The sequence below is a fragment of the Crassostrea angulata genome, chromosome 6 (genome assembly GCF_025612915.1).
Source record: "Crassostrea angulata isolate pt1a10 chromosome 6, ASM2561291v2, whole genome shotgun sequence".
Classification (NCBI taxonomy): domain Eukaryota; kingdom Metazoa; phylum Mollusca; class Bivalvia; order Ostreida; family Ostreidae; genus Magallana; species Magallana angulata.
In genome coordinates this window covers 20,573,173-20,586,030 of record NC_069116.1, presented here as the reverse complement: position 1 = coordinate 20,586,030, position 12,858 = coordinate 20,573,173, and the positions used below count along the sequence as shown (strand labels likewise).

Genomic DNA, 12,858 nt, shown 5'->3' with positions numbered 1-12,858 from the left:
TGATGTCTTCTTTGTTAATTACACTATCAAATGACTATGAGTAGTTGATTGTTGTTGTCTTGACTGGAAAAAAGGAGATGTTAAAGAGTTACATGTACTTGGATGTCAGTGTGAAACGTATAGAAAATGCCATCTATTGATTTCACAACTCACAAGCCTTATTTGAGGAATCCAATAGATAATCACTTGCATGTATTGTGCAATGTTTAGGTATTGGTTAATCTCATCATGCTTTTATCGTGTGACACTAAGTTTGCAAACAGCTGACATTTGCTTTTATGCAACACTAGAATTTAAGACATGTCACTTGAGGCTTAAGTTGGATCTCTTGAATTTAAAAATGTGAACAAGGTTGTTTCAGACTTATCCGTGATTTATAGCTTTATGCCGACTTGAAACGAACTTGCCAATGTACAAACCATCAACAAAGAAAAAAGAACTTTTTCAAGATTCTCGAGTGAAGCAAATTTAAGGGGGGGGGGGGGGGTGTTCATAAACCCATGCTATGTCTAGGCATGACCTGTTTATTAAAGTTCTTGAAGCATGATTTATGTAACCAATGATAGAATATTATTACATTTTTAGCACACCGAGACGAAGTCAGGGGGAGCTTATGCTATACCGTCGGTGTCGGCGTCAGCGTCCGGACCTGGTTAAAGTTTTTGTTGCAGGTCCTGTATCTAAGCTATTTCTTGTCCTATCTTCGCCAAACTTGCATGGATGATGCATCTGGACCTACTTATGGACTTGAAAGACTTGGATGCTGAATCTGAGTCCTAAATTTCAGATGCTGGAGGAGGCTAAGGTTGTTGGACCAGGTTATAGTTTTTGTTGCAGGTGCCCTTTGATAGCAATATCAAAGTTACTGCAGGTCCGTACTTCACCAAACTTGCATGGATGGTGTGTCTTTAGATACTGATGCACCAGAAAGGCTGGAGTGCTGAATCTGAGCTAGTTTCGGATGCTGGAGAAGGTTAAGGTTTTTGGAGCAGGTTAAAGTTTTTGTTGCAGGTGCCCTTTGATAGCAATATCTAAGTTACTGCTGGTCCGTCCTTCACCAAACTTGCATTGATGGTGTGTCTTATGATACTGATGCACCAGGCAGGCTTGGATGCTGAATCAGAGCTATAGGTTACAGATGCTGAAGGAGGTTAAGGTTTTCAGATCTGGTTAAAGTTTTTGTTGCAGGTGCCCTCTGATGATTATATCTTAGTTACTACTTGTCCTAACTTCACCAGACTTACATGGATGGTGCGTCTTATGATACTGATGCACCAGACAGGCTTGAATGCTGAATCTGAGCTATGAGTTTCGGATGCTGGAGGAGGTTAAGGTTTTTAGAGCTGGTTAAAGTTTTTGTTGCAGGTGCCCTCTGATGATTATATCTTAGTTATTACTTGTCCTAACTACACCAGACTTCCATGGATGGTGCGTCTTATGATACTGATGCACCTGACGGGCTTGAATGCTGAGTCTGAGCCATAGGTTTCAGTCTTTCAGATGCTGGATATGGTTAAGTTTTTTGGAACAGGTCACATGTTTAATAGTACTATTTCAAACTTGCATAGTTGATTAAACTGTAATATGAACGAATCACAGAGGAAGCTTCAGATGCAAAGCTTGATCTCCATTATCAAGGATGCTGAAAAATATATCTTAGTTATTACAATTCCTAACTTCACCAAACTTGAATGGATGGTGTGTCTTATGATACAGATGCACCTGACAGGCATGGATGTTGAATCTGAGCCATAGGTTGCGGATGCTGGAGCAGGTTAAGGTTTTAATTGCTAGTGCCCTCTGATAATGATATCTTAGGTTTTAATGGTCTGAACTTCACCAAACTTGCATGGAGATGCGTCTTATGTATACTGTTGCACCTGACAGGCTTGACTGCTGAATCTGAGCCATAGGTTTCAGATGCTGGATGAGGTTTAGTTTTTTGGAACAGGTCACATGTTTTATAGATGATAGCTTGCATAGTTGATTTAACTATATTATAAATGAAACGCAGAGGTCGCTTCAGATGCAGAGCCTGATCTCCATTATCAAGGATGCTAAGGAAATCTCCTACCTCGCTCAAACCTGCTCGATAGATAGATGTGTTTGTTAATAAATGATATAACATGATTCCTATGATATAGTATTGTATGGTATGAAACAATATTGTTTAATATGATACAATACAATATCATGTAATATTATAAAAAGTTATATGATACGATATAATATTGTATCAATTTTTTTATATTTTATGTTATGATATTGTAACATGATATCGTTATGTATAGTATTGTATATTATGATACAATATTGTATAATATTATATTGTATTATTATTAATTTATTATTTTATCCCATGATATTATTGCAAAATATAATATTGTATCCTATGCTACAATATTGTATATTCTATAATATTGTATCATACGATATTGTTTTATATGATATTAGTTTCTATAATATAGAATTTTATCACATTAAATTGTATAATATGATACTGTAATATTATATAATATCGATTCATACGATATTGTATAGTATGACATTGGTTTATAATATGATATATTATCACATCACATGAAATTGTATTGTATGATATTGTAAAATATATTATTGTATCATATGATACAATATGTATTATATAATGTTGTATTTTATATTTTACTTTATCACATAATATTGTATCATTTGATATGATACAATTTTGTATCAAATTATATTGTATCGTATGATACAATATTATGTTTCAAAAATGATACAGTATCATACAATATCATACTATATTATACAATATGATATCATATGTTTTAATGCTATGATGTATTATGTAATATGATATTGTGATATAATACTATATTGTTTTATATATTATGATATTGTATTATGTGATCAAATACAATAACGTATATTAACAAAATACAATGTCATATCATATGTTACAATATAAATCTCATCATTATTTATTATGATATTTTATTGTATTATATATGTTGTAAATATGATAGTATGCAATATTTAATTTTATATTATTGTATTGATTAACATATGAACATATGATTATCATACAATTTTTTAACAGATGATTTACAATATTGTGTCAAAACAGAATCCATGAATATCCAAGATCATAAAGTATGATTTTCATTTAATATGATAAAGGTGGTCTCATAAAGGTGAAGTCTCATAAGGGTGATGTCTCGTCTCGGTGAGCTTTGTAATCTGTGATTACCTATGTTTATAGTCATGGATGAAAACATCAATTGTATCATATTGTATAAGATAACATGAAATGAGAATTTTCTTTTTTCTTGTTTATTAAAACAATAAAATGCTTTCTTTGGTGATTTATTCGGGTATCGACATTGCAGAAAAAATACATAACCCGCTAACGCGGGTTATGTAATTTTTTTCTGCAATGAACGCTACCTTCATAACCCGCATGAATCGTCAAAGACAGCATTTTATTATTTATATTTACATCTTTCTTTTGACTTATTAAAAAATTTATTATCAAAAGTAAGTAAAATTCACTAAATAATACTGCTAATGTACGTAAGTACGTTAGCTAAAAGAAACAGCCAAATCGTCTCCTGTGAGACTGAGTCTGACAGCATCATGATTATTTCGTGCAGTCCGTGATTTTTCTTAGGTCGCTGTAGGCTTCGACCAATCGATAAACAGGGCGTGTCAATTTCACTCCTCCCAGTTTCTTCTCATTTTCAGCCGCTGTAGATTTCGACCAATCGATAAACGGGGCGTGTAGATTTCTGTCTGGCTGTTTCTATACAGTAGAGCTATGAATTAACTATAATTTTCCGTAAGAAATAGAGGAAATAATACTCGGTAGATTTAAATATATCATGATAAAGATTCTAAACCATGATTTTCATATTATGTGATTGTTATGGTCTCGGAAAGGGGATACCTCGTCTGGGGGAGCTCTGTGAATGTTGAAAGCAGAATCCCTCTGATCACCAGATCTCACTTGTCCTATCTTCATATTTTCACCGTTGATGTATTTTGTTACATTGATACACTATTCTAGGTTGGATACTAAGTCTGCGACAATTGTTGCTGAGTGATAATGTTTTTAAAACTGGTGCCCCGTGAGGACCTAAACTAAGTTATTACTGGTTCAATTTTTACTACTATTACTTAATATTAACCCGCGTTATGCATGCATGAAGGTAGCCAAGGCCGTAACTAGACCTATATTTTTAGTGAGGCGAGGGGTCTGGGGACCGCCTAGGTCCGGACCCCAGCGGGTCCAGGGCAGCGCCCTGGTGAGGGGACCAAGGGGCTAAGCCCCCCCCCCCCCCGGAAGGTCCTGGGTTTTTGCAAAAATAAAGATTACACTTTAATGTTTTTCTGTGTTTATTTTTCAAATTGTATCGTTTTTTACGTGATGTTCGATAACCAGTTATCAAAATTTTACATGATGTATAATTTTTATTACTGGTTATCGAACTGTAGCTGACCAATTTTTCTATGTCCAGTTTCATATGTGAGACCTAATGGACACAAGGACATATGTATTAAGTATAACATGTTGATCTATCTAGGTTTCCGTTGACTCATTGGTATCATAAATATCAACACCAACCTTTTTCTGGAACAGAATGACTTGACTTTCTACAAGATTCAGTTTTCAACCACAGATCCATATTTTCATTACGTCATTATACACTATGCATAAATGACGAAATGATCAAACACACCTACACTGGAGTGTTCGATTTCCGGAAATGGGAACTATTGCTTGAAATAATTCATTAAAGTACAAATTTTAAAAAAATGAAACTTCAAAGGCTTTTTAACATAATAAAAAGAAATAAATCTCAATATTTTTAGTGAGGCACTTGCCTCACTTGCCTCAATGGTAGTTACGGCCTTGGTAGCGATCATTGAAGAAAAAAACATAATCTGCGTTTATAGCGAGTTAAATAAATGTGTCTGCAATGTCGCTACCTTCATTTCTCGCATGAGTCGCCAAAGAAAGAATTTTATTGTTTTAATAAAACACGATATAATTTTCATTACTAGTGTTGGTTTTTAAGAAAAGTATGTTAACAAATGGAATAGATATTGTTTAGGGATGGGAAACTTTGCATTGTCATTTCGAGAATTTCGACAAGCTGTAAATGTGGAGCTGAGGAAAAACCAGCACAGGATATCTTGCCAAAGTGGCCCAATTATTTTAAAGACTCCCTTGCTCGACGTTACTTATACCGGTATGTAGTTTATCTGCTTGCTAGATATCAAGAAGAACCCACCCCCTCCCTTCTCTCTCTCTCTAGCATTCGAACCCCTGATCCCATGGCGATGGAAAGTATATTTTTAACTTTTGTATCTCCTATGTGCAAAAAGTAATGGAAAAGTTTTACACACACACAAAAAGAAGACCAATACATGGTTTAACCCTGCATGCATTTAATGATGGTCAATAATTGCATAGACACTTTTGAAAGAATATTGAGAATGTTCTACAGCTAAAGGTAAAAACATCACAGATGACTATAAACATGTGTAAGAATCTTATTTCTGTATTTTACATCACATTTTAACAAAATAGTCAGCTCAAAACTGAGAAAAGTAGTAACAGTAACAAAAGACACTGAGTAAAAATGGCGAGTTTTGGATTACCGCACGAACTTGTCAACCGTAAATCATTGTCATAATCACGCGAAAACAGAGAAAAGGACAGCAATGGCTGTTCAAAGCCATTCTTTGCTTCCATTCTACCTGCGTTATACGACCAGGTGGTTGATGGAGCAAGATCGAGAACGTTTTCGCCATGTAGCAGAATTTCTGGGAATGTGTAAGGTGTCTTAAAAGTTCCAGATAGAGCAAGCTGAGTGAAATAAGTGTTGGAAACCCGAGAACCTTGACCGCAAGAAGATTTCTCCAACGTTTTACACCTTAAAACTGTACAGACTTGAATGTAATAGGTCCCTTCTTTGGTATGTAAACCGTCAAAAGCACCAAGTGCAAACATCTCGGTGAAATTATCATGAGAAGTGTAAGTGGCTATACAACAAAGCTCGTTGTGACAAACCCGCGCCTTCCCGCTAGATTCTGTGAGAAGGATATAATTAAAGTTGTCCCCAAATGTATCCGCGTGAAAGACGCCATCACCCATTGCTTGCGTCCCATTATACTTTTTAGAACTATACATGGGTGAGTTGTGTGACAAAGCATTATTTCGTAGGATTTTTAGATCAGACACCAAAAGTTTTCCTCCTTCTTCTTGACCTTTGACACTGTTGTTGTAGTAATAGGCCACAGCTCCATCTGGTGAATATATGCCACTTCCTTGGAAACGATATCGAGGGTTATGCATATTAGCTGCCAGAAAGTTGATGCCGAAGCCAGCAGCTACTGCGGAGTGGAACTGAATTGCAGCGAAAAACGGAGGGGTGTCCATCCAAGCAGTAGGAAAAACGATATTACTCACACCTTTTTCTTTCATTAAGACCACAACAGGGTTACGAAAAAGAATATCAAAACAAGTAAACACACCGAACGTTCCGAAAGGTGTTTCAAAAGAAACGGCTCCTTTCGATGTTGACGGATCAAACATAAACTCGAAGAATAAGTTGATTTTGTGATACTTTGCAATAAGTGTCCCGTTGCTGTCGTACACAACGTCAGTGTTGAATTGGTAATGACCGTCTGCTGGACAGACAGTGTCGTCTGCTTGACATGGCTGATAGTCTCCCATGTTGGCGACGATCCAAAGAGAGTTGTTTTTGGCCAGACAGCTTAGAGTGTACTGTACCTCAGTATCGGAGTACCTGTCGGGGACTTCGCACGGGTTCCATTGCTCCTGTTTTGGGTCTGGTATGTATTCAAGGTATGGACGAACGGATTTTCTTGTGTGCCCATTATAAGTTATCCCGTCCTCAGGAAACACTATTATGTCAACATTCTGTAATTATTTTTGCAAAAGTTTTAATAAAGTGCAAAATATATATACTTTTTATTGTTTTTTCTTAACTATTTTACTAGTACTGATGTACAAGTATCAATTTTAGTTAAAAATGTATTATTATCGGCAACTACAAGCAACTTATCAAACCGTTTAAAAGTACAATATAAATGGTTTGTTTATTTTTTTTCATATCGTTACATCAAGGACTGCTGTCAGAGCAAATCTAAGTAGAGCGAACAAATATTCATATTTACATTTTTAATTTAATGTTTTTTCTTGAACAATGAAACATATTGCAAAAAGCTAAGGGATAAAATTCAGCCGGCACAATGACGTCATTGCGACTTTAGTTATAAAATAATGTTGAAGCAAAAATTCATTATGAAATAAATATTGAAAGTTTTGACGTCGTTTTCATGTCTAAATAAACGACATATTTTGTGAGATTATATGATATAACAATGAAGCATGTTATTGATGTTTATTCTTTTGTTGCAAATCGCATAACCGTAATTCTTGCATACGAAAAAAATAAGAAATCGTCTTTTCCATTCGAAAACATGTCTATATTTCTTTATATCCTCTATTAAATAAATATAACACTTTTCTGATTCTATGGTATAAAAGAACAAACGATTGCAATCAAGATTTGCAAGTGTTGTTTTGAAAGCACAAAACCAAAAACTATTGGCAATAACAAAAAGCTATTGCATCACGCTTTGATTCTTGTTTAAATGGTTTATGGATATAGAGGACAGATTGGTGAGGTGGTACTTATACTAACCTGTCCATGTGCCTCCTCTGTTGCCGTTTTGTACACTTCAAGATTCTTCCGCATGTAATCCAAAGCTTCTTGTCGCGTTACCACGATTGTTCTATTTGGTGGTAGCGGGGCGTGTTCGTAAACGGCCGCTCGAAACGTTTGGTCGCTATATCCTCTTACCCCAGCAGAGAATAACAGGACCCAACCCAGCATCATTGATGTTTGCCGTCTGGGCACCATTGTAATGTATTTATTCTTTGTTCTGTGAGCGAATTGCCTTGACTGACTCTGAGATAAGAAGAGTAAGGTGATAATATGGAACTGTTTACCGATGCTGTTTGTTTACTTAATCTCCAGTACCCTATTCTTATCTAAAAATTTTCGCAATTCTAAGACAATTTTTAACGGATAACGGATATTGTAGGATAAATCCTCCTATAGTTTTCAAGATGCATGGGAAGTTGTTCTTTTGTAAAGCAGTTGTACATATATCAGAGGTATGCATATTCCTAGGTTGTTGATTTCTGATTATTTATGAAAAAAATACCAGCTGTTGAACTTAGTTATTTTTAACAAAATATTGGTTAAAGGGTATCCCTATTGTACGGATACCTCCTCTTACAGTTTTCAAGAGCTAGGATGTTGATTTCTGATGATTTCTGAAAAAAAAATACCAGCTGGCAAAAATATTGCACAAAGAGTACCCTATTTCTCTGGATAGGTAGTGTTCATCAATTCATGGTTGACAAATGGATTATAGATATTGTTCACTCAAAAGAAAAACCTGGCTTGCTGTACCATTGACAACTTTTCTCTTGTTTGGTATGCATTAAGAACCATTGATAAACACTGGATTATGATGGTACTAGTAATATATGTACCTTCATATTCACTCAGTGTGACAATTTTATGTTTTTGAACAAAATTAATTTTGAAAGAAACAAGTACGATTCTAATATTTGTTATTTCTGTTTTTGCATATTGGAAAATGTTTACGATTATAATAAATTCATAATCTTGTTGATATGTTTTGACCCAACCTTTGATGATTTATGGTCCGTTAACTAAGACCGATGCCTTATAAAGGTTCAGGTGGAAGTTCACAGTTCTTCCAATTTGTTTGGCATCAGGGAGATAAGTGTTTGGCCGTATGTTTATCAGAAGATTGAAATTGATATTTAATGAGAATTATCAGGAACGTGAAGAGTTAGGTACACAAATATTACAAAACTCAAGATACCCGGTCAAAATTTATTAACTCTCGTTATCGCACACGAGCTACAGGTGGTACCAAAAGCTAAAATCAATCTGTCATGATAAATTAAGGTACGTTTCCCTCTACTAAGAGAGACAACTCTTACTGCATAGAAATTCCTCTATAGAAAAAAGATTCTCTGAAACAAAGAGCATTTTCAAAAATGCGATTTTAATTTTTTTTCTCTTTTCTATATCATTACACCGATTTTTTTAGTGAAAGCAGGTGTCCTACATTGAGATCATGAATAGTTCATATTCATAGTCTAATGAGGGAACGGGTTTTGCCTATTTCATTTCCGATTAGTCAACCCTTATCCAGAACAACACAAACTTCTGGTGTACGCAATACAAATTGGTTTCCGAAACATTGCAATTTATTTATATCGTTGTATACTAACAGCATGAGACGCATTGTCCGTTGTATGACGCACCGGCATGCAATACCTAATCAAATCAAAGACTCTGAACATTGCATTTAGACCATAAGTTAGTAAATTAACGCATTGTATGCTTGTATTTTCTCCATTTGAAAAGGCAAAAGAAGTTTCAATTCATCAGAGTTTTGTTCTTTTGAATACTCGTTATAACAAGTACTCTCTGATAAAAATGAACTTAATAAATTTAGTTTAAAATGATCAACTTAAGCGCAATCAAATATTCTTATATGTTCATATGGTCCTGAATGCTCCTATATAAGTTTTCGCTTCATGCGTATGGGTCAATGTTGATTCCACTTATATCATTGTTTTACAAACACCTTCCTGGCAAATTGTACTTTGTGTGTATTTTACAAATTGTTTTAAAAGTCAGGGACACAAGACTTAATATGATAACAAGAATAAGGAATGTCACACACTTATACCAAAAAGAAACAACAATGGTGTTGTGCCTGAACAAATATACTTTAGAAGTACGTGGCAGTCTTCGAGAGTACGTAATCCGAGAGGTTAATTCCTCAAGTGACAGCTGGTCCGTACTGTCCACCCGATCCGTTCCGCTCAACTACTGTGTATACTAAAATGTAAGCAATTAATGAGTAACCGAGTATATATATACTAGGACACCTGGACTAGAATACCTAGCGTTCTTTTTATTGGCCGTGCGTGAATCCGTAGCGGAATGTAAATTTAAAAGTGTTTTAAAACAAAAAATGCCCTGACGGTTATTTAAATATCCATTCCTATTGACAAATTGCAATAAATGTCCTCACTTCCCTTTAACTTTTGGTCGGAACTGTTTAAATTCTTCACGATAAAATGACTTGAGGTTGTATCATCGAGTCCGCATCAAGGAATAGCAGTGCATCAACAGGTAACAAAATAACAATGTTATCAAAAACTGTACTTGTAACTTTTTTTGTAATGTTGATTTTAATAGTTTATATCAGACAATGATAAGTAAAGTAGGTTTGATCTATTTGTTCATTATATGCATACAATTATGCCTTAGATGAAGACGTTGGGTTTAGTCTGATCCAAATCCTTAAGAATATTTTATGGTATAATATTAAGTTGCTGTACGCAATGCGTTATCATGCATTTTCCCCCGTTGCTTGGTTTATCAAAATAGATGTCCAATATGTCATAATAATGATAAAAGGTAGTTGGTCCACAATGAAATTAAAATTAAAAAAATATACATACTCGGTGTAGATAACCAAAAGGAGGTCGTGGAAATGCCACGGGGGCGAGGACGCAAGTTCATTTTTTTTTTATCCTGAATTAGAAACCAGGCATTAGTTATCTACACGAAGGGATTTATAATTTCACGCCATTGTGTATTTAGAGATAGACATGCCATCTTGCTAATAATCTGTTCAATTAGCTGCTTTAACGAGATTGTCAAACAAAATTTGATAGATTGCAAATCTCAAATTCCACCATCAAGCAGTTGCTTTTGGATTGACAATCACAAATGCAAACAAATCGCGCTGAACCATTCCGGTTTATGGCACATTCTCACTTCAGACGTACTCAACGCATTCCGTCAGTTCAGCATATTAAATACAATCTGAAAATCGCAACCAGTCTCAGTCATGTTATAAAGACAAGAAGGTAACATCTCAAGTTAAAAAAAATCAACGCGAAGATTTTAAAAACGACAGAGTTAATGTTGCAAAGGTCCTGGCTACATGCAACATTCATTTTTCTATTACATTTTTTCTTGTTAGGTTAAAAATGGCGAAGAATGATGAAGAGGGAGTTTCGAAACATGCCAAACTGCTGTCCGAGTTCAAAGCGGAGGAGTCTGTCTCTGAGATCGTCCCCGTCAACCCGTTTGAATCGTGGGTAGCACCGGTCGCCGCCCAGAAGGTTACTCTGTATAACGACAGCGGCGAATGGGTCAGGGAAATCACAGTTGATTTCAAAATCCAGTGTTTCGGAGTGTTCGATAGGAAAAACTTCATTCTGAGTGATTATAGCGCGAAATGTATCTATAAATTGTCCTGCGAAGGAGAACTAACAAAACTTATCAGTACTTCTCCGTTTAGTCCTAACGGTATTCGAGTATTTCCAAATGATCTTGGGTTTGTTGTATGCATGGTTGGAACAAGTGGCGGAAAAATCGTTCGCTATACTCATGATGGGAAATCGCGAACAAAGACTTACCAGAAGGATGAACGCGGACATCCACTCTTCAAATTCCCAAGGAGAGTCGTAAATAATATGAACGAGGACCTCATTGTGGTAGACATTATGTTCAAGTCTGTTATATGTGTCGACAAAGATGGGAATTTGCGCTGGGTTTACAAAGGATCTTTAGAAAGTCGGAAAAATGGGATTGAATTCGATCCTTGGGACCTGGACACCAATTCAAAAGAAGAAATTATCATATCGAATACTAAGCCTAACACTGTTGATGTACTGTCTAGGGATGGGTCTTTCTTGATGTACCTTGTGACAAAACTAGACGGTATATCTCGTCCTCTTGGAATCTGTGTAGATAGCGAGGGTAAGCTATGGGTGGGACAGGCCTCGGGAAAAGTCTGCATCTTCAATTATCTAAACGAGGGATAACATCCAATTGATTGGCTGCAATACAACATTTTATTGAGTTATCCGTCAAAATAAGTGTTTTGTGCTAAATTATTTTTGAGCCACGGATGAACTAATGCCGTGGGACCTGTAACCGTTTACATTATTAAGGGATTATTTCCAACGACGTTGGAAAATGTGTCATGGACGTCAAAGTGTTTAGGAGTGTTCGACGAAAAACCTATTTTTAGTTACAACATTGTTGGCATTGTACATTAGATTTATTTTACAAAGGAATTTTTTTGTCATCGAGATGGAGCCTAGATTACTTTTATACGTTCTTTTTTTTAAAATGTGATTTTATGGTCGTCCGCTCGGAATTTTGACCTTAGTTCACAATTTGATGGCTTTTAGGCCGACATTTCTGTGTTTATGGACTTATTCTAAGCTAATCGAGAGATATCGAAATGAATTGCAGGGACATTTAATTTATGACCGTTCTTCTTTGTAAAAACCAAATAAAAATGACTCTTTAAATTCGGCAATTGACTTATAAGACTTTTTATTTAATTTGTCATTAAAGTTTCAGATTTCAAACTTTGACGTGGTTCAAACAAATGGTATTGAATGTTGCTTGGTGTTGCATTATACTTGTAATTCATGTATTAGGAATGAATGCTATATTTTGGTTTTACATCTGAAATCATTTGGGGATACTACATTATACTTCTTATGCACAATTAGATTGCAAGACTAACGTTAACGGCGTTAGAGATTTCACATTATACATTTTTATATAGTCAATTTGATTTGATTAAATATATATTCATTTCAAATAATCACAACATTTCTTTTGAAGTCCTCTGTGCTGTAAGTCTAATTTCGAGTCTTCTATTTAATTATCGAAGTTTGATTCTGTCCAAACAAAC

General features: G+C 35.3%; 2 protein-coding genes across 4 annotated transcripts; one reads left to right on the top strand and one right to left on the bottom strand.

Moving 5' to 3' along the window:
- Positions 1 to 5,416: 5,416 nt before the first annotated feature.
- Positions 5,417 to 7,995, bottom strand: LOC128187257 (pantetheinase-like). Its single transcript, XM_052857556.1, has 2 exons — positions 7,719 to 7,995; positions 5,417 to 6,931 (listed from the first exon to the last, which is right to left on the bottom strand). The coding sequence occupies exons 1-2, from the start codon at positions 7,935 to 7,937 to the stop codon at positions 5,576 to 5,578; spliced, it is 1,575 nt and encodes a 524-aa protein (XP_052713516.1). The 5' UTR covers positions 7,938 to 7,995; the 3' UTR covers positions 5,417 to 5,575.
- Positions 7,996 to 8,112: 117 nt separating this feature from the next.
- On the top strand, positions 8,113 to 12,478 carry LOC128187260 (uncharacterized). Of its 3 annotated transcripts, none has more exons than XM_052857566.1 (2): positions 8,113 to 8,194; positions 11,125 to 12,478. In XM_052857566.1, the coding sequence occupies exons 1-2, from the start codon at positions 8,151 to 8,153 to the stop codon at positions 11,969 to 11,971; spliced, it is 891 nt and encodes a 296-aa protein (XP_052713526.1). In that variant the 5' UTR covers positions 8,113 to 8,150; the 3' UTR covers positions 11,972 to 12,478. The 3 variants fall into 3 exon arrangements, with proteins under 3 accessions (XP_052713526.1, XP_052713527.1, XP_052713525.1); XM_052857567.1 differs by lacking the exon at positions 8,113 to 8,194 and adding an exon at positions 10,014 to 10,265; XM_052857565.1 differs by lacking the exon at positions 8,113 to 8,194 and adding an exon at positions 10,820 to 11,008.
- Positions 12,479 to 12,858: the final 380 nt, after the last annotated feature.